The 22,386-nt window shown below is 42.3% G+C and overlaps 1 protein-coding gene across 1 annotated transcript in view; it reads left to right on the forward strand.

Annotated features, from left to right (window-relative positions):
* WNK2 (WNK lysine deficient protein kinase 2) overlaps nt 1–16,687 on the forward strand; it is a gene marked incomplete at its 5' end in the record, with an annotated part of 206,484 nt that extends 189,797 nt beyond the window's left edge. The window contains 2 exons of the mRNA XM_019537018.1: nt 5,424–5,535; nt 16,567–16,687. Of these exons, the coding sequence (XP_019392563.1) occupies nt 5,424–5,535; nt 16,567–16,595 (141 nt within the window). The remainder of the gene's footprint in view (nt 1–5,423; nt 5,536–16,566) is intronic.
* Between the last annotated feature and the right edge of the window lie 5,699 nt (nt 16,688–22,386).

The raw sequence follows: 22,386 nt of genomic DNA on the forward strand, positions 1-22,386 counted from the left end.
AGGTGGGGGGCTCTGCCATGAGCCACTCTACCCCCACCCCCCAGCTGCCCTGCCTGCCCCAGCTCCAGCCCTTTAAAAAAAACAACAAAAACAAAACTCTACTTCACAGGCTGCTGCCTGATGAGGGGTGATCCCTGTTGCCCCCCACTACCCCATGCTGTGTGGGGAGCTCTGTCACAAGACTCCAGAAGCCCCAAGGCTGCTGCAGCAGACCCAGTGAGTCTGGGTTTTTATTTTGGGGGGTTTTTTTCTTTTTCTTTTTTCCCCAGCTAGAGCTGGGGCAGGTGGGACAGCCATGGGGAGGGCTGGGGGAGCATTTGGGGGTTGGGGTGCTTGTGGCAGAGCCCCCCATGTAGCATGGGGCTGTGGGGATCACCCCCCCCACCTGGCAGAACCCAGTGAGGATCCTTACCTGCCTCTCTTGTAGCCCTTTTTTAAGGGCTGGGGCTGGGCAGGGCAGCCATGGAGGGGGGATGGGAGAGCAGTCGGAGGTGTGGGGGGGAGCTAAAGGAGCAGGCAGGGTATGGGGCCTGGCAGGGATTCCTCTTCATTCCCCCCCGCCGGGGTCCCCTCCCCGCTCCTCCAGCCTCCCCTCCCCTGCCCCCTACTTACCAGCTTGGAGTTCAGGTCCAGCTTCCTGCTGCAGCGGGCAGGGACTGCCTGAATCGCTGAAGCTCTCTGAATCTTTTCTAAATCGGTTCAGAGAGCTTTGACTCAATTTGAACCTTTTAATTGGTCCCCTGATTTGATTCGGGTTCAGAGATTCAGCCACTGAAACGGGCTGAATCTCCTTCGAATTGATTCAGCACCCGAAAGCTTCTCACAGCCCTATTGTTTACACTGTTGTTGGCAGTGTATTGCACATTAATGGTGCTACTGTTGACACTGTCTGTCGTGTATTGCACATTAAATGACTTTGGGACATAGCAAAATAAAACCTGTCTGAGGTGTTTTAGTTTGCTACCTTAGCTGTCCTGTGCAGCTCAGGGGCTGTGCAGGCAGCAGCCCATTCAAGCAGGCTGCACTGAAAAAGGAGAGGGGACAACAAAAAAAAAGTAGTGAGTCTTATCTTCCCCCACCCCCCTTGCAGGGGGGCCCGGTGCTTCCCTCCACAGTTGCAGTGCACCCTGGGACTACCTGGGCTGGGTGCTTGTGGGTGGGTGCCACCTGGGGGGTGCAGCTGCTGCCACGGAGGGAAACACTGCTTCACCCTGCCCGCAGCTTAGAGACCACCCAGCCTGCTGGCAGCTCCCCCTCTCCCCTCCAGGTGCAAGAGAGGCAGGTAAGGATTGGCCCCGACCCTTGTGTACATACCAGAGGGGTTTACTTCAGTTTAAATTGAAGCAGGGTTTTTAAAAAGCCGCTGCTTCAATTTAGGGAAAAGTAAACTGAAGTAAATCCCTGTGGCATGTACAAGCAGCCTAAATCACATATTGTTTGTGTGGTTATGAATGTGGTTTACAGTAAGGTAAATACAGTGTTTTTGATGGGGGAAGGATTACTAAGAGGGAGGAAGGAGAAGGAAGGCAGAAAAATGGTTTCATCTTCTATTTCTCTTTCAATGTTATTTATAGAATACTTTTCCAAATGCCTAAAGCTGCACAACATTTCTCTAGCAAGCAAGTTATTTTTATATTAAGTGACTACAGATGCAAATTTTAGATGGCTCTCCTCACTTCATACAGCATGAGGACCCTATTTACTTGGTATTTATGCCCAGGCTATTTTAATAAATAAAATGCCTAGAACAAATACGAGAAAGGAACACACAATAGGGAACTAATATGTCAGTATTTTGGCTTATGCAAAATCAAACAAAATTGGATAAGGTTCAGTTCTTCTCATCACTAGCAGTGAGATGGTATATAAAGATCAGATCGAAAATAAAGACAGCTCTGCTTCCTCTTCCCACCGAGAGAATGTAGCTTTCTTAGAAGCATTGGCAAGGGGCTAGAAGACACAACTGCAAGCTGTTGCACAAAGACTGTAGTGGTTCCCCAAAACCCATTAACTGTGACATATAGAATAGGATATATCAGTCTGGTGTTACGGCTTCAGGCCCTCAGGTCCAGCCAGACTTCACCCTTCAATGTTCCCATACTGCCTAAGATAACTTCAGGAAGAAGTATGCAGTCTCAACTCACCCAGAGTACTTAGAGATGTATGTAGTACATCCTGATGCCAGGAAAAGCTATTGTAGTCTCTGTAATTGACACACAATGCCTTCTGTTTTAACATGCACTCAGTAGTGATGAGTATTAAAATCATCAGGGTAAAGCAAAACAAGCCTGAATCACAACTTCATTCCCAATGCCCTAATGAACATAGCTGGTAAGAATTCATCAGCAAAAAAGGGCGTCTGGTCCAGCAGAAGTGTACCGAGTGAATAGGACTTCTCTCACCATGAATTTGACCCCCCTCATGAAATGATGGAGAAATTAGTGACTTAATTCCGCATGCAGTTTAACCTGGAAATTTACAGATGCCAGGTCCCACTTGGAACTTTTGAAGCATTTTTTTAAATTGATCAGGGTAGCATATTTGGAAAATCCAACAGTGTCATGCTCTGTGTGGAGTCCAGCAGTATTCCTTAAGTGTACTGCAGTTAACTAGTTGATCCATAGGCAGACCTAATGAAATACTTAGCTGATTTTAATTAAACTCCTAAATGCCAGTACACGCAAGCAAATTTTTGAGCAGTGTGGATTAGAATTTCAGATTTTCCTGAATTGTGCATTGAATTCAGTAGACATAGTGACTGGCATCACAACTGTCTCTCTGCCTGCCAGAGATACTGATATAAGCTGTTATTATGTAACCATTGCTTACCCTGCAGTGATACAAGTGTAGAAAAGCTGTTACAATGCTAACCCTGTTTCATTTGGGTTAGGTTATCACTAGGGCGGCGCTAAAAAGCACCATTTTGTTTCGACTTCCGTTTTGCCATTTTGAAGGGATGATTCATTTCATTTCGAAGCACTGTTCTGTTTTGTTTTGTCAAAACTGTTAGGGTGTTTCAGTGTGTTTTGACATTTTGCCCATAGGCTATAATGGGGAATCATGAAAATGCCTATAACTGTCATTTCTTGCCTAATTCAGATGAAAATTTGCAGGGATGGTAGCCCCTTCTGAGGGCATGAGGCTTGCCATGTTTGAAGGAGATAAGTGCAGGGGTTTCTGGGAAACAGCACCTCAAACTGCTGAAAGCAAAACTCATGTCACTTGCCAGCAGTGGCAGCCTCCTGTCATCCCGCATGCAGATCTGGGGCTCCTAAGCTGGAAGAGATGCAACAGTTATAAGGCAGGCATACTTTGTAAAGTATTAATTCAGTTATTGTCTTCTAGAAAGCGCAACAAAGGTGGCAGAGAAGTCCTCAGAATATTTGTATACCTCTGTTGTGACTTTTACAAAATAGTTGTGTATGATTATAAAATAGTTATGTATAGTTATTTTCGGGGCATTGGGCAGTGTTCTGTTCAGCTACATGGTTATAACCTGCAAGGAGCTGCTGTGCCTAAATTGAGGAAGATGAAGAAGGATAGAAGCAAACACAGCAAGGTAAAACCAGATTTCTCAGCATCTCAAAAGAGCTGTATCACAACTAACAATAATCCTTTCACCAAGTTCTAATTCTGATACTTTAAGATAAATGCAGCCAGCAAGACTATGCAATAGCACTATCTTATGACTTCCAGTAATGCTATATCATTTTTTGCTTGTTGGAACAGTTTAGTAAACTGTAGATTGAAGTGAACTATGTTCATGGTACATCGGCTGTCAGTCACTTGGAACATTCTGGCTTGTTTGAAAACCACCATTTTTAGGATGTTAAAATATGTGCTTAATAACAGTTTTAAAATAATTCTGTCTTGTGTCCTCTGTTCATCTGTTTGTTAATTTTTCTTTTCTGTGCGTCTTTAAGACTGATTGATTATAACATGCATTAATAGTTTTGGCAGCATTATAACTATAAAAGAATCAAGAAACCTGAGAAAACATGGTTCATGCCAATATTTTTTATAGCTCTGTTTGCATAACTTATTTGAAACCCACTATACAGATATGAATATTTTTAATATTGCATTGCACACAGTCAGACTCAAACTGCACATTAAGGATAAAGGAAACCAAGAGAAGGCATAATATATTTCTGAACTGTCTAAAGTTTCAAGTTTTGTTTTGGAATAAAAGTTTCCAGTTCTAAAAGCAAAATATCCCCCTGCAACACTACTCCTTTTATCATAAAGGCGAATTCCAAGAACCAACCCTTCCACACATCTCTCCCAGACACACCCCCAAATCGACCCCCAACATGCACGAACTGTTGCGTGTGCATTCCGACCTGCTTCTTGTCCTTCCTTAAAATCATTTGAAGTAGTTTTTAAAATGTGATCTGTTCCCTCTAGGGGTGAGGTTTCCAAACTAAAAGAAACCTCAGTATCTCTCAGTATTCAAGAATAGGTGCTGGCATGGAAGAATCACTGTGGGCATTTATAAGTTGCGTGTGAAATGAAAAAATAAAATCTTGGTATCCCAGTCTAAAGGGAGACCAGACAGTGTGTCCTGTTCAATAACTGTTCCTAGGTGTTTGCTCTGTTATTAAGCACATAATTCTCAGGAAGCCCAGTTGTCCTCTGTTTAGGAAAGAAAGCCCTTTCTCTCATCCTACTGAGCAAACTCCTGATATTTTCAATGAGATTGAGCTACTTAGTGCCAACTTTTTAAAAAAGGCTGCAGAGCAATTAGTGGTAAAAAACTTGGCTAGGAGGAGTGAATGAAGTTAAAATAAGATTGAGATGAGGATTTGTATGTATTAGTGAGACACGAGTCCCAGAAAAGGAAGCGTGGAGGAAAGGGAAGATTGCTAAAAGGAGCTGCTGTTCTGGCTTTCTTGTGGTGCTAAGTTCTCTCATATATTCTGATGCATCTGCATGGCTCATCCTCTTAGTAACTTAGCTGGTACATCCTCAGGGATCCACATTTGTTCCACATAAAACTTCTATTTTAACTTTCCAAAGTAGCTTGTCCTTAGAAAGAGCTTGGGGGTAAAATAATGCTTCCCCTGTGATGCAAGTCAATATGAATGATTTTAGTCTAACAGTAGCTGCTTAACAGTGAAGAGGCCAAGCCACTTTTCCTCACCTTCATTTCTTATCTCTTTAATGCACAGACTTACTCTTTAATGCACAGGCTTACTCTAGCAAGGATCAGTCGGGATGGGGCGGGGTGTTGCTCACCCTGTTATTCAAGCCATTGGCCACTGGAGGGAGCAAGACTAACGTCGGAGCTGAATTTCTTTTGCCATGGGTGGGTTGAAAATAACTGATTCCCTGGTGCACTTGTAGTTCAAAAATGACGCTGCATTCGTCAGTTAGGAGGATATAAGCTTAATAGCTATGCTTTTTTATTTTTCTTTTTGTAGGTTAATTCAGTAAGAACAGGAATGGGGAAAAAGTGCGTTGTTCCAGTGTCTTGTCCCATGTCAGCTGCATTAACTCCTGGAGTTTCACCATCCATGCCAGTGCCTATGCCAGGTACTACTCTTTCTGGCACAGTAACACCTTATGTGATGCCTCTTTATCAATATGGAGGAGTTTTCCCTACACCAGTTTATGGAATACAGTGGTCGGGAACAACAGCACAACCTGGGATTGTAGGTGGTCAGAGCATTGCACAGTTCTCGGCTCTTGGCAAAACTGGCTTGCAGATGTATCCAGTGTCCCTGCAGCAACCTGCTGCCAGTCCACCTGGCCCTAACATGAGAATGACATAGCTTTGTTGCCTTTTGATAGCTAACAATGATGTTATGCTATGTAATGCAGAGTGTTTGAGCCTATAGATGCCATATATGTTTGAAGAGGTATGGTTCTACTGCTGGCACCCAGTTCAGGCTAATAGCGTACACAGCCATATACTGCATCAAGCAATCACTGTGAAATGTTTTCACAAAAGGTAGTTTGTTTGTTATGGCAATATTTGCTTATATTTCATTGCTGAAGACACTTTATTATGTTGTGTTCTGGTGTTTTACACATGCAATCTTTAAAGTTAATGTACTTGAATTGATGATCAGAAAATTGTACTAACCCCTGCAGGAGTACAGTGCCTTGAATTTAAGCTTTTCAGTTCCAGCTGGAAAGAGATATACAAATATTTGAAAGGTGTATTTTATTTACAATCTGCTTGTGAGTTAATTTTTTTTCTTTGCAAAAATCCTGAAAGTTTACAATTGAAGCTCTCTACCAGTTTTGTTTTTCATTTTCTACTGTAAATGCTTTTATTTTAATTGGTGGGGGGAATTAGAATTTTTGAGGCTTTTAAAAAGTTTGCAAGGGGGGGAGGATTCAATGGGGACACTGATCTCAAGTTTATTTTGCATTTGTACAGTGACTAATGAAATATGCATTTTAAAATAGGAGCATTTACAGGAGCAAGGAAAGTAAGTTGTATATAAGAACAGGTAATAGCTTTGGGCAGTGCAATTCATTCTGTTATGCAGGTGTTGGTAAAGTTGTTGCAGGTGACAACTTATTTTTGTAACAGGGAACTGGCAGACAAATACTACTTTTAGTTCAACAGCAAATTTGATTACATTTTCTTTCCCTTGATGGGCTTGTGTAGTTCAGTTAAATTACAAATCCACGCATGTTTCATAAGTGAAAAACCTAACTGAAGTCTTGATTATAGGAGAACCCATCTCCAGGTTACTGTAAGAACTATGTAACTACAGTACTTGCATGTATGCTGCCTTCGATTCTATCGGTGATACTGGTTAAAAATGGTGTTTTGTCACTGAAGTGATAACAGTGTGCACACTGAAATGGAATAAAATGTGAAATTATTTCTTTTTTTCTTCCTTGACCAATGAATCCTTCAGTTCTGGTGTCTGACCACATCTTGTTTGAATTTTTAAAAATTTTTTAATTAAGTTTGCACTGTAGGTAGCATGGACACCTCTTCTGTTTGAAAGTTGCTTTTTTTGTCCATTTTACTGTGCATAGAATCTACATCTTCACCTCTCAGTCTAAAGGCACGAGGTAACCACTGTAACTGATTTGCTGATGGTAAGTTACATTTTACTAGAAAGCACTAAGGGAAACCATTATGGGCACTGGTAACAAAACGTTACAAGGTCAAATTTGAAGGCACGTTGCTCTATATCTCTTTACTGCAATGACATTTTATACTATCTGCTGAAGGGCAGAGATGTCTTGTGCTGCCAAGCTGTGAATTGTATAGTTTATTGTACTTTGAGCATTATAACTGTCTAAATTATTTTGTTTGTACCCTTTGAATATATTATTTCATCAATTCAGTTAGAATTGAATTTTATAGACAATTTTGCAGAGTCTTCTGCCTGGGCAAGATACTTAATGTAGTAAGAGATTTCTGTTCTCTGTAACATGTACCTTTAATTTGTTTGGGTTTTTTGTTTGTTTTTTTTAGATTTATGTCTGTATGCTTCATGAGCAAACATGGAAAATATGTTCTCACACCATTTCTCCTTCAGCTTGCACTGAATCTTACAGTTTGTCGCTATTGCCTGTTGTATAGTCCATCCCTTGTATACTGACGAAGTCAGTGGCACTAAGAACCCCAAGAGATTGTATATATTAAAGAAAAATAAACATTTTGTGCTTGAAAACTGTGTGAGAAACCTAGTGTTTTCCTACAACTTTGGATTTTGTTGTTCTCTAGCTGTACCAGGGAACTCTTCCAAGGTGTTAGTGTTTTTTCTCCCCAGTCCTGTTCCTTTGCTTACTTTGAAGGAGCAAATGCAGCCTTCACTGGTTCTCATCTGCTGCCTGTAACTGACACTACCCAAAACCTGCAGCAGTAGAAGGGAGACTACATTCAAGAAGTCTGCATAGTGCACACAGCTCTGCACTCCTGTTTAATACATCTGACTTGCTTCAGTGTTTCTGGTGCTATATTATACAAGACTATGGACATGTAGCCACATGAAGCCTTGAGTTGGTTGTCATAAGTGAAAATGTACCACCAGCAACACTAAGGAGAACCAAGAGGACACAAGAGCTTTGGTGTGTGATGGAAAGTGGTGATTTAATTAGAGGGAACCTCTCATGATAGTGTACCAAGCATCCCTTTTTAACTCTCAGCCCTTGCATGACAAGACAGACAGAAGTCAGTACAGATACTTGAAGTTGTAACCATGCAGTAAGCATGGGGTCAGGAGACTCATGCTCTGTAGATGTAGAAGAAGGGCAGGAACTCTAGAGCTTTTGGTTTTCCTATCTCTCTCCTGCCTTCCAAATTCTATTTAGTTTCATATGCATACATAGCAGCCCTCTATACACCATTGCTTTCTTCTTTCAACACTAGAGAAAAGGAATGTTTGCTGTACTACATCTCCTGTGTGTTCAAAAAGAGCCAGCAATGCAATAGTTATAAATATAATTTGATCCAAATAAATTAATGTAGCCATCGAACCAGAATTTTGAGTCTGTGGCATATGCTGTAGCACTGCTTCCTGAATACACTTAAAAAGGGGGGTTGTGGTGGATCTTTCTGAAATACTGTACTTGAGAGAGGACTAGAGCTCCAGACTTGAGTTGGTTTTTTTGTTTGTTTGTTTAATGTATATAATATCTCTTTATTTTGATTTGCAGGTAGTCGCCCCAGATTGAGATCTTTCTCACTGCTATGGGCGGCTATGTCTGGTCATGCTGAACAGTATTGTGGTTTAAGCAGTAAATAAATAAATAAGTGAAGAAATGCAATTAAGTGAGACTACTTAGAGGAAAAAGTGTGAGCAAGTGTGCAGAATCAGGCTATTATCTGTATGTTCACAGCTTTTAAAGACGAGGAGAACTTTAGGATCATAGGAAAGTAGGGCTGAAAGGGACCTCACAATGTCCCTCCTTTCCTATGGTCTTAAAGTCCTTCTTGCCTTTAAAAGTTATGAACTTACTGATAATAGCTGATTCTGCTACACTTGCTCACACCTAGCTATGTAGTTTCAATTAACTTAATTTCTTCGTTTTAAGTACATCCTACATGAATATTGAATGCTGGCCATGTTCTTTGTGCATGTGTCATACCCAACTAGGAACTTCTCCAAAATCTCTTTATTAGTTCAAGTTTCTCACAACAGTTAATTATGGGTAATGGGGGAAAATTAAAAGAATATTCCTCATATTATCTGGTTAGCTGTATGTATTTATGTAAAGCCTGTGCATGTAATTGGTGGGAAAGGTTGCAATGCCCATAACAGACATGATACAAGCCTGGCTGCAGTTGCTTATAACTTTTTCCTGTTTTCACCAGTTCAACCTGAAATTTTCCCTGTCTAAGATTAAATTCTTGCCAGATTTCACACACAACAGGTTAACTATTTTGAAGAACAAGTTTAGTGGAATATCTGTAGGGGGATCATGTGATTGAACTGCTCAAATTGGCTGTATCTCCATCATCTGGAGCAGGGACTCTGGATTTGACAGTGCTTGCTCTGATGTCAGAGATTTGCAGTTTGCCAAATCTTGTCAGATTATGAGCCCCTGGAGAATCTCCATTCACATGTTGAGCAGAGACTTGTTGGCATTGGGCAGCTAAATTCTCAGAAGTCTTTATCGGTACTGAATATTATCTGTCCCCTCAGAACTGCTCTGTGATAACCACTCTGTGTGTGGACATCCCCATAAAGCAAGTGAGGATTGATTGGTTGCAGGAAACTTAGCCCGGTTTTTTGCAATTGCTCCTCTGTGATGTTGGGAACCATCTTGTCCCAGACATCAGCTGAAAGGTAGAAGACATTCTCCCATGGTTAGACAACCAGGAGCAGGAGCGGGGAGGAACTATTACAACTGGGGAGATGCAGAAGAGAGAAAGGTAGAGGCTCTATCAAACGAGATAGAAATAGGTGTTCAAAGGGGGTCTGCAGCAGGGAACTAGTGAGCAGAAGGTGAGGGGTGGGACCATGTGAGGGGTGGGGGCAGAGGCAAGAGTGGGAAGAAAACAGAAGGCTAGCAGCAAGAAAGCTTAAGGGCCTGAGCTAGAGAAGGAAGCATAGGAGCAAAAGAAGACAGGCTGTGAAGGGGGATGGCAGAAGGGTCTGTAAGCATTAGATGGACAGGACTTCAGACTGAACCTATTCCTCCTGAATTCCAGTATTCCTTTGCTGTCAGCACTAGCACTTTTGGCAAAATATTCAAGTTGCATCTGAATGCTTATCTTGCTGGAGTCATCTGACCCCAGCTGAGCTCCTGCCCCTTGGGCAGGGGGCTAGACCCAATGATCTTGTGAGGTCCATTCCAGCCCTAATGTCTCTGAAATCTGCATTTCCTCCCTGCCCCCAGCCCCCGCTTTAGTGGCAGATCCCTGTAGAACCCTACCAATTATGCTGTGTTGGGAGGAGGACAGTATTGTGGATGTGAAATTCCCAGCCCTTCTGAGGACTTGCAAGAGGAGCTGATAGGAATCTCAATGGTGGATTTTTTTCCATGTTTCTTGTTTTAAAAGGCTAAACACTATGTGAAAAGAATTTTTAGGTCACACCATTAGGCCCTCAGCAGTTAGAAGATTGCGTCACCTTAATTTGGCCTGCCCATGATGCATGCATTGAGTTGTACCTCATTGCACCATTCCCTAGCTTTTTCGGGGCCAGTGCTGCTTTTAGGGCTCAAGACGGGCCTGCTGTGGAAATGAATGAGGACTGTGCAGGGCAGCAAGACAGTGCTGTAGGATCCCAGTCTCATTTGTTGCGGAAGTTGGACAGTGTTGCAGGAATGAGGCTGTGGGATAAGAAAAAAAAAGAAAGGGTTTTATGGTGAAGACAGATGAATGGTAACAGAAAGCTGGACTTGTGCAGCACAGTAAGTACTAGAGTGCCACTTGATTAGAAATAGATGTGTTTGCATTCCTTCACTGTCTACTGTGTGGTTTCTTGTAGTTCCCTAAAGCATCTTGTGCTAGCTGCTGTCAGAGTCTAGATACTGCTCTAAATGGCCAGCTTGGCAATCTGTTCCTACATAATACTAGTACTTTGCCACAGTGTCCTTAGGATTTAGTCCAGGTAAAACAGCTGCTAACGTTACAGGCTTGTATTTTGAGACCTTAAGAGTGTTATAGATTTCATAGACATTAGGACTGGAAGGGACCTTGGAAGATCAAGTCCAGCCCCCCACCCAAAGGGCAGGAAGTCGGCTGGGGTCATAGGATCCCAACAAGACTAGGATCCCCAAGTCTCTCAAATGGGAGATTACCTGGTGAAGTAATGTAGTTTCAAACATTCCAGCCCCCCTCCCCACCTCCAGCATAGTGTCCTCGATTGAGAAAATGAAAGTAAGCATTAAAACTGCAAAACAAATTCATAGACACAGAACAGAATCAACCAATAGAGCATGTGTGCTGTTGCAGTCGAATTAGTGATGGTCCTTCCCAGTTTTTTTGGGAGGTGGCCTGTGGGGGATTCTAATTAGATGTCTGTTTTGTAGTGTAATGAGTGTGGTGGGACTTCTTCCTCCTCAAAATAAGCAGGGGTTTCAGGTTGTGTTCAGGAAGTTCAGATGCCAGTTGGGCAGATTAGTATAAGCATGGCAAAAATCTGTTGAGTACCTGGCTCCTTGCCAGCCAACTACCACCTGTCAGTTGGGTGCACCTTATTGGAGCCATTGGCTTTGAGGCAGATTTTTACAAACTAAATGCATTAAGGCAGAGTCCCCAGTAATAACTTGTACAGTTTCTTGCATCCTTTTGACTCCTTTTCTTTCCCCTTCATTCTCAGATTTATGGCTGCATTTGTAGAATCTAATACAAGGTGCTTGGAGAAGTGTGTGTGTGCACAAGAGAGAGAGATGGGGATGAATTGTGTAGCAAGCCTTTTACATAGGAGGGAAACAAATGTTTTACTGGTCACCAATGAATACATGTCTTGCTGTGCGTGTGAAATAATGCCAACCAGATGGGGGTGGGTTGGCTTGGTACTAGAATTTTTCTTGTAGGTCTCTGGCAGGGATGGTCACCCTGTGGCAGGCATGCCACAAGTGCTACTGTACCTGGCACGCCAGGGAGGGGACATGCAGCACAGTGGCACATAGGACAAAGAACAGAAAGCAAAGCCATGGATTGAATAGAGAGCAGATAGGGCAAGGGCAGCGGCTTAGGCTGGCACTCGGGTAGGGTGCGGGGCTAATTTTCTGCTAAACAGGCTCCCCACCCCCCCTTCCCCACCCCCCACCAACTTATGGAATTGTTTCTTGGTATGCTTTTCTGGAGCGAGGGGTTATATTCTGACTCTGTCCTGTAACTTTGAAGCCAGATTATTATGGAACTCCCTGGGCTCCCTCTGATTGAGGATTAGCATAAGGTTCTTGGTACTCTTGCTCCTTGGGATTGCTTCTGGATGGACTTGAGTCAATCAGCTTCCTCTCCTGGGGCTGACTACCAAGTAGCCCATATGTGCCACTTCATGTGACTTGTGGACTGATGTTCCTTGAGAACAGTTACCCTCAATAGCTACTTTTCAGTGGTGCAGTTGCTACCCTCTTTCACCTCTTTGATCTGCTTCACTCTGTTATCTTTTCTGTGTGCAGAGGACAATTAGTACCTGCTTTTCAGTTCCAAGAAACTAGGTTTCATTTTCTTACTAATGCATATTGATTAATCAGGAAAGCTGGTGTCAGGGTAGTAAATTTTGTCAGCAAGGAATTTTGTAACTCCAGGGAACCTACTATGGAGTCAAGGTGCTATTGGTAAATAAAGCCATTGTAAATAATAGTTTGTTTGGGATTCAGTCTTGGCTGTCTCAACAGCTCTGGCATTTATAGCATTAGATAATCACCTGGCATCATTTTATGAATTAACTGGTCCCCCTTTCTTTTTCCAGTGTGCTAGCTATCATGTATTGGAGGTGTAGTTGCTATACTGGATCAGAAAGCTGATAGAGCTTTTTTTCCCTGAAGTGCTGTACAGACTAAAGGCGTTTTAAAGCATTTGGAACATTTTATATGCAAAACATTATCAAGCTTTAGGTTTGCTGTGATAACTGTGCAAACACTGTGCACGTCAGAGAATCTTCTAGCAGTGTTTGGTTAATCTGTGCTCTAACAGTGAAAGCCCCATGATAGGTTGCTGGTGATTTCAGTCCTGGTAAGTGAGAAGAACTCGGATTCATTTACCTTGATGTGCTGCTAGTTTGTGGATTTGCTGGCACACGTCCAACCTGTTACTGTAGTCACACACCGGAAATGGCTGTTTGTTGGAGTGATCCCGTGATGTGTGAGGAGTGTCCAGGGTAGACTTCTACTGTGTGAGAAGAACAGGTTGTCATGTCTTGCTCTTCATCATTAGAAACTTACTTCAAGTTGTTTGATCAGTCCCATAATAATGAGCGTTGGCTAAAATGGCTTTTGTATCATGTGATTCAGGGCAATAGAGAGGATTTTGAGTAGCATAATCTTGCTGATAGATGCAAAGAAACATCACAGTGAGGATCATGCCTTTAGCATCATTTAGGTGCAAGCACAAAGGCCCAGCACTTGGCTTCACTGAGGGTCTGCTTTAGGAGTTTAGGCTTAACGAATTGATTTAAAATGGGTGATGTTTTCTTGCTCAAGCAAAAATGATATTAAGGCTGCCTGCAAGTACAAAAAGAGTGTGTTTTATTTACTTAGTTATTTTTATGGTAAAGTTTCCATCTGCCTTTTAGGTTAGACAGAGATCAGCACAGTAGCATGCCAGAAGTGGTGACGTGATCTGTATTTGGTATGCTATTTGCACAGCATTTTCTGTTAAAGACCAATGGAAAGCAGGTAAATTGCAGTACTGACTAAAGCTTTCCCTTACCTGTGGACCCACTAGGTGCCTTCATCTTGCACCTTGACTGTGCATCATGGAAGTCGGTGGGAAATCATGGTGAATTTATCTTGTATTCTGTTACAACGCACGTCTAAAACAGCATTTTGTAAGAGACTATTGGAGTGCTGGCATAGTTCAAACAGCTAACCAAATTACCATAGGGAATGAAGAAGAGACTACTTTGCAATGGATTAACCCAACAGGAAGTGAATGTACTGCTGCAGATCATATATGAAGCAGGGCAAATATGTTCTAAAAGATTATTTAGCTTGCTATTGGGGATTTCTCTTTCACTTTAGGACTGATACCTTCTTCAAAAAGCAGAGTGTTTACTTCATGGGCGACTGGTGCCTCCTGAGTGGGGGGGGGGCACATGCTGACTGGGAGGTCCCCCAGTGGCCAATCCCACTGACCAGGGAGGGGGAGGCCCCATGGCTGATCTCACTCATCAGAAATCGGCCACGCCACTTTCGGAAATCCTGCATCCACTTCCGGAAGCAGCACAGCTGCTTTTGCTGGTGGCTCCGCTCCCTGGCCAGCGCACTCGGGGGGGGCACCAGCACTCCCACCTGACCACCCGTCTGTCGCCTAAACGGAGCACAGCCTGATGGCATGCACTAGTGCTCTCAGGGGGTCCGTGTGCACCCCCTACGCATTGCCAGTGGTTTACTCGATTCTTCATCCAAACTATTGGCACTTACTGAATATTGTGTGAAACGTAAGCAGTACCTCCCCTATTTTTCCATGGTAAGGACAAGGTTTTAGGTTTATTTGAATTACCCATACCTCCAGACTGTTAATAGGAAAGTATTCAGCTGTTGCAGTCTCCTGCAGAGATTTCAGGCTGGCTTCAGAACTGGAAATTGTTCTTGGGCATAGGCTTAAGTGGTGGGTAAAGCAGGCAGTTGGGAGTCTGGAGATATTGTATTTGATGTCATAACTGATTTGTTACGTAACCTTGGGCCAGTTCCATAACTTCACTGTGTCTCAGTTTTTGTAAAATGGAGATGACAATGTTCATGCATATTTCATTAAAGCACTATGGATTGGGAATAATGGCTGAGAAGGCTATTGTTTAAGAGCTGTGGGGGATCTAGGTAGTTGCAGAACTGACTTCAATCAAAGGCTAACAGTCACAGTCAAGACGTGATGCTACTAACTTTTAAGTGGGTGAACCATGTGAGCAGGCAGGCCAGGGTAGCTGATGTGGGGAAAGAAGAAGGGTGTCATTGGATTTAATATTAAAAATCATGGGAATCAACAAGTCTTGTATCAAACCTCATCAGCATTGTATATCTGTTTAAGACAGTAGTTCTTGATCTTTTTTAGACCCAAACCCACCCCCAATTAGTTTTAAGGCACCATTCAAAAAATGCCAGCTCTTAATTTCCCCTTTTTCTGACTACAGAAAAGTAATGAGCAAATCTTCTGTTGCAGAGCACTCTGAAAGACCAGACTAGGTTAGGATGTTTTAACGTGATAGAATCCCATTTGAAATATCTGGCTTTACTTCGTGAATCACATTTGTTCACCTGGAAGTGCAAACGTTGTGTGGGATTCCAAAGGTCCCTAGAAAGGATCTCAAGGCACCACAGGGTGCTACAACACCCTAGCTGAGGATCACTGGTCTAGGAGATGCTTTCCCCTTCATCGTTCTTCTTTTCTTTGCCCTAAAGAGCTTACAGTCTTAAAAACTTTATTTTACGGTGAAAGAGTCTACCAAACTCTGTATTTTATAAACCATACACACTCAGATCTCATAAGCAGTGTGAACATCTGTGACCTAGATGGGAGGACTTGAGTGCACTTTTTCTGAGGGCTGCCAGGACAATTCACCTGAGCCTGTGGCAGATGTTATATATGTGGAAGCATGATGGGGAGGGATGGAAAATGGTGCTGCTGCTTGTGTTGCTCCCCATTCTCCTTTTAAGTGCATGATATGAGCTGATTTTGATGGTCATGGTTTGAAATTATTTGAATGGGGCTCCAGGTACTGTAAAGTTGTATTATATATACCATCCTGCCATCTTCTGTACGAGGAGAGGGAGTCTATACCAGTACAGGGGGGCTGTTCATCTGTTGTATTTTGGAGCCCTGAGCTTGCACTTTCTGTACATCCCAGGCCTTAGGAAAGCATGGGCTTGATTTATTTTCTTCTAAAAAAATGTAGGGTCCGTTTGGATAGTGTAGCTAAATGTGCAGCTGCAGGAAAGACCTTGCACAACAATGCTAATTCATCATTTGTGAGGCAGGCTGCAATAATGTGTAGTGCACAGTGCAAGCTGTTTTCTGCTGATTGAAAGCTCTGGTGCTAACCTCAGAATCCTTTGAGTCGCATGCCCCACCTAAGGCTGTGGTTCACATGCTGACACTAATTCTGGACACATTTCCTGGGTTTCCCCATTTTATTATTGTCTGTGGAACTGGAAATCTCCCAGCCTTTGTGATGTGATATGAAAATGTGGAGAAGACAATAGGATCAAAGTCGCACCTCAAACTACAAGCCCCAGTTTGAATGGCTCTGCAAGGTGCCTTAGATTTACTTGAACACCCTTTTATATCAGTGCCTTTAAACATCTTCATATTAGAGAGTCTTTAAGTGTGGCACAAATGGATGTTGTTTACCTCGCAGTTCATTTCCTGTTTTTGTAAGGTGCCTAACATATCCATGGCAGATAGGAAACCTCACTAGCGCATGCCTCTCTTGCCAGATGGGTCTGTAATCTTATGTGGTGGCTTATGTTTTTTAGATTCTGAAAATGAGACCATCGCTGAGTGACACATGGCCAGCTCAGAGGCAGTGCCAAGCACACGGTCCTACTTCAGCTAAGCGGGAGGAAGAGGAAGCTGTGAAATGATGTCGTGCAAGCAATTCTGTACTATTCTGGTCCGCTCGTCACAATTTTGTAACTTCTTTCTAAGCATTTTTTATTGAGAGTTGGAAATACAGAAATGTTATGCAAAAATAAAGGAAAAATATTTTGGGGGAAACAGATTTCGGTCAAAAATGGTTCTCTTCTCTCAAGTCCTAAGAGCTGAGGTGCTGGGAGCAGTCTTGGGAGATATCAGAGTGGGAGATATCAGACTTATGTTTGAATTCTTTCTGGTTCATGGTTAATGGTAATTAAATTAAGTCTTTTCCAAAAGGGAACATTAAATTTGTTCAAATTCCATTAGAACCAGAATACATTCCTGCTTCAATTTCTCCCAATCATAAAGAGAAGTTCTTAAAGATAATGTTCTGTTTTAAAGCTGATTAAATCCAATAAGGGAAGCCCACAGAGACTTCACTGGATAGTAAGCTTGTTATTTGTCATTTCTTTTTTATTGACTTCAGCTGCATTTTCTTGCCAGAGTTAAATATGGTTTTCAAGTCTCTTAATTTTAAATCTGAAGTATTCTATGAAAGAGTCAGTAATTGGAGAAATTCTTAAAGGACTTTAAAGTGCCTTTAACATAGAACAAGCTAAAATTATGTGGTGGGTGATTTCTTTTTCATGATTCACTGAAGGCTGATTTCAGCTAAGGTGATGTAGAAGTGAGTTTGTTACAATCTCATGAGTAATCATTCACTGTAAATAACAAATTTAGTGTTGGCTTTCCAGCACTTTAATTAGGGAATGGGAAAAAGTGCTGGGAAGGCTACTGTTCTTAGACCCCAGACTTTCAGCCTTCATCTGCTCTGTAACCAAAGGTTCAGTTGTTTTAAATCTAGATGCAAGAAAAAACAACAGTCCCATGGTCTTCCCACTCCTCCTTTGTGCTACCACAGAAGTGCAAAGTCCTATTTCCCCACAAAGCTGCTTTACTGTCTCCTCTCACAAGTCTTGGAGCCTGGCATAGTGTTTCATAATTGTTTGCTTGCCACATCTGTCCCTTCTAGGCCTCAGTTCAAAACAATAAAATTTTATTTTCTTGTCATCATTCACCAAGTCACTGCTTCCTTAAATCCAAGCTATAGCTTGTCAGATTTTTTTTGTCTAATGCACACACATGAAGTAAGAATAGCTTGAGAATCCAGAAAGTCTAAGTCATTCATTTAAATCAACCTGACCTAATTAACTTAGAGCAATGAACTATTATGTCCAAATACTAGACTGATGGGGATGAAAAGTTAAGTGTCAAATCAATAATTTGTGTTATCCTAATGTTTAACTACTGTGTCACTACCACAATCCACATATAAAAGAATGAAAGCTAGTCTGTTGCACACATCAAGGAGCTGATAAGATAATGTAGCCTGCTTCTATGTTGAACACACTGGGCAGTCTACACATGCATTAATGTGCTGTAATTATGGTGCATTAAGTTCGTACTGTTTTCATGTGCTGCAGGGGTGAGGGGGAGGCAATGCTTTCAGTTAGAGCGGCTCCGAGAGTATCTGTCCCCACACTTCGAAATAGTGGTGTGAGCACTTGAACCAGCACTCATCAAACAAGCTTTGGTTCAAGCATCCCCACAGGTATTTTGAAGCACAGGGATACTGATGCACAAGATGCAGGAGGCTGCTGGCAGAGCCGTCCCTAGGGTACGGAGAATTGGGGCAGCCGCTGCCGTGCCGCGGAGCTGGGTGAAACAGCTACAGCCTCTTCTGTGGGGCCCACCTGGAGCTGGCAACATAGCCCTGCACCGCAGAAGAAACATGGAGACCCCCCTCATTTGTGGAGGATTAGGATTGGCTCTGGCTGCTGGAGTCTAGTAATTACCATGTTCCTACAGACTCAATTAATTGCTGTAATTACAACATGTCGGTACACTTCTGTGCTTGTGTATAGGCACTCTGAAATAACAGGTACTAACTTAATGCGCCATAGTCAGTGCTACTGCAAGGTAGCACTAGCGCACATCTTCTAGGTGTTACTAATGTGGCGTAGACTAATGTGATAATGCGCAGTAGAATTAGCATGGCTTTCACCATGATATGCTAATACACAGTAGAATTGGTCTACTGTGTTTCTAGGATCTTGTGTAGACATGGCCTGTGACTGGCTTTAGGCCTCTGCATGCGAGCAAGATGAGGTGTGACCTGTTTTCCACTGGGAGTATGTAGACCCAGGGAAGTCTAACGTGTTTCTTTACATCTCTTCTGATTCTGACCTTGACTTCTCCCCACCCCTTAGACATCAAGTAGAGTGAGTAAAACCTCTGCCATACAGTTCCTCCAATTCATTGTAAGCGTGGGAACTGCCAGCACATTCCATGCAGATGAGTGTCGCTTCGCTGACGTGCCTTTCAAGGGATGACTCTCTGTTCCAGTGATCATGATAATGGATCACTTTGCAGTAACCTAGGTGAGGATTTTTATTTTTAAAGGTTTTAAGAAAGCCCTTCCCTCGCTGAATCTCTTCAGCACCTTCCATCTACTCCCATATTTGGAGAACACTGGTGGGTGTCTTAGAGCTCAGTTCTTTATATGTACCTGTCCTGTATCTTCCCTCAGATGTAACCCTTTTTATTCCCACACTAGCCTTTTGTACCCTTCTTCATGGCTTCACTGAGCTAAATGAGTCTTCCTCAAACTCTCATAAGAGACCCTGGCCAAGTATCTCTGGAAGAGCAGGGACATCTTTTCAAATAGATCATTAGCTTTTATACATCAGGATGACTACAAAGGGCGAGGGAGACCACCAAGTTTTTCCTGCAGTAAGCTTTTCAAATGTAGCTCACATTCGTTGTTTTTATGACAGTTAAAAATATATATATTTATATATATATAATATAATTTATATATATATATGTTAAATGCTAACTCAGTGCAGCTGAGTTTGTTCAAGTTGGGATTTTTAAGAACTGTTTTCTGAGAACCCAGCACCCCAGGTATTTCTGTCCTGGATCGAGCAAACTGAATATTCTCCCATGCATTAAGTTGGCATTCTTGGTTTACAGTTCATTTAAAACATTTCCTGCATCTCGCATTGAAATATTTAGTTTCAGTAAATAATGAGCCTCAACTTCTCAGCTGCTCGAGACCTGCCTATAATATAAAAAATGCTTTACATCAATAGCGGACTTCAGAAGCGAAGCCATTCAGAAAGCCAACATATTATACCAACTGCAGGAGGTATAAAAACAATTAGGTGCTTGCTGTAGCAGCCGATTCCCACACTTCACCACTTGAGTCCCAGAGGAGCATGTGGTTTTTATTTCACTATCACCAGCACTTGAGGTAATTTCCCACAGCTTGATGCCCTTCCCCATCTGTATCTCAGTAACTGGACAAATGTGCTGTTTCATGTTTTCTCATGAGTAACACTTCCTGAATCATGAATATTATCAAAATCCATATTCACAAGTATGGGCATTACAGGAGTGAACACAAAAAATGACTGAAAATTAACTTGGCACTGAAAAAAAAAAAAGTCTCATTCCTGGTCTATGTAAAAGGAGTCGAATCCTGTTTTTCTTCAGGTGGGGTGAAAATAAACTGTGCTGCCTGTTAGGTGCATTTTAATGGCCACTGAGGCAGCATGGTTCAGCCGTTGGAGAGCAGAGGCTGAGTCAGGAGACCTGTGCTCTACCCTGACCTATCTTTGTTTCACTGTGGGCACATCTACACAAGATGCTGTGATACAGTAGCAATGAGCTACTGCACCATAGCTCATTGCTACAGTGCTGTTGTGTCACTAGGCATGAACTGTGTTGGCGAATCTACAGCACAGTAGCAACAGCCTACTGTGCCATAGCACTTAAAGAAACACTCCATGCAGTGATGGTATTGCTCAGTAATGCCAGTTACTGTGCCATCATTTAGTACTTGGTTAAGCAAGTACTAAAGGACTGTGCAGTAACAACTGCAGTCTGCTGCTCATGTTGTGTGGCCAGTGACACCAAACAAATCAGTTATCCAAGTTGCCCCTCTTCCCACCAAATGGCATAAGAAGCATAAATACCAGTAGCCCTTTCCAAATGCCAGCTATTTGTTTTCACTGGCAAAACAAATGCTTAGCATCCTTTGCTACAACAGGTATAGAAGACCCTTAGATGCCTGAACTAACTTTTTTCCCAAAACACTCCCCATTTTAGAAGCTACAATGGCATCTTTGGATGGTTTCCTCTGGGTTACCATGCTGTATTGAAGCCCAGCATTTTTACATTTATTTGCCTCTTAACAGCAAAAACAAGATGATATTGGCAAGGTCTTTTGAGTACAGAAGATGAAGGAGACTTACTTTGGGATGGGGATGTGGGGAGGAGAGGGTTAGTTTGAACTAAGAGACCACCAAAACATAACCAGGTTCCACCTGGAGGTGGGGAAGGAAAGTTATCAAAAGTACTACTCGCAATACCCAGGGTAAGTACCTAAATACCGCTCAGAAATCCCATTTGGTAAGTGTTGCTCCCGTTTGGTCAGAGAGAGACTCCAGAGTGTCTCCATTTTGGTCATTATCCATCAGGTTCATGCTGAAAATAATGTGAAAAGCAAGTAATAGTTTTAAGATGAGTAAAAGTCCATTATGGGGCCTGAAAGACTCCTACTCACTTCCATGTTTACAGTTCAGCCTTAAATGCGTCACCCTGCAAAGAGGCAAGATGTGGGAGGGCAGACTGGGCCTATGACTGTATAGAAGGAATGCCTTACTATTTCTTCAGTCCACGTGTGTGTATGTGTATGGATAAATGGATGGATTTGTATCTATAGCTAATATATACCTAACCTACTTCTGTAAATGCATCATATAACCAAAAATGCTAAGGGCTCGCTTGCTTAAGTTGCTCATACAATGTGATTGCACATGCAAGCTAATAATAAGCATCTCCACTGTGCTTTTTTACTGCATGTGCACCCATGGGAATACTTCCAGCAACAAGAATCTGTACATATTGTCAGCTGTGTGGTCTGGGGAAGCTGTTTATGAAAAAGGCCATGTGGCCTGTGACTGATGCTTAAATCTGGACTGCTTTGCAAGGGAAGGCATGCTTATTAGGCCTTAGTTTCTGTTTCCACTGCTGTATGAGCCAGCTCAAGAATATTGTAGCTCTTATGATAGAATATGACTGGCAATCTGGTTCATAGGGAGCTCTCCAGCAGAAGGGAGGGGAACTGGGAATGTGTAGGGTTCTACTGAGGAAAAAAGGCTTTTTAAAAAAGCACTAAATATTTTTAAAGGCTATATTTTTATTGAAAAGGATTCTGCTGCCTGTCTCTTTGGAACAGTGTGGTTCTTTTTATAGCTGAAGCATGGAGCGCAAGAGCACTTTGTGTGTGATTTCAGATAGAAGAGCACTATCTGGATTTGAAAGGACTGACACATTAATGTGACAGCAAACTTATGTTTGTGACAGATAAGAGGACGAATCACTTTAAAACTTTAATAAGCACAAGACCCCAATTCATTTAAGCATGTGATTAAATCACTGATTTTAGACATAGTTACTCAAAACCTGGTAAATAAAGAATAAAAAACCCTTCAGCCTTTCCTGAGAGAGTTAGGGGATGCACTTAGATATTTTGCTGAATCAGGGCCATTATGCCAAAGGTAACATTTCAGTCCTGTTTTTCTGCTTGGTTCTTCCTCATTCTCTAGCATTCTAAGCGAAAGAAATTGCCTGTGAACACAGGTGATGATACA

Source organism: Crocodylus porosus, unplaced genomic scaffold, assembly GCF_001723895.1.
Source record: "Crocodylus porosus isolate Cpor-Errol unplaced genomic scaffold, CroPor_comp1, whole genome shotgun sequence".
In the NCBI taxonomy this organism is placed as follows: domain Eukaryota; kingdom Metazoa; phylum Chordata; order Crocodylia; family Crocodylidae; genus Crocodylus; species Crocodylus porosus.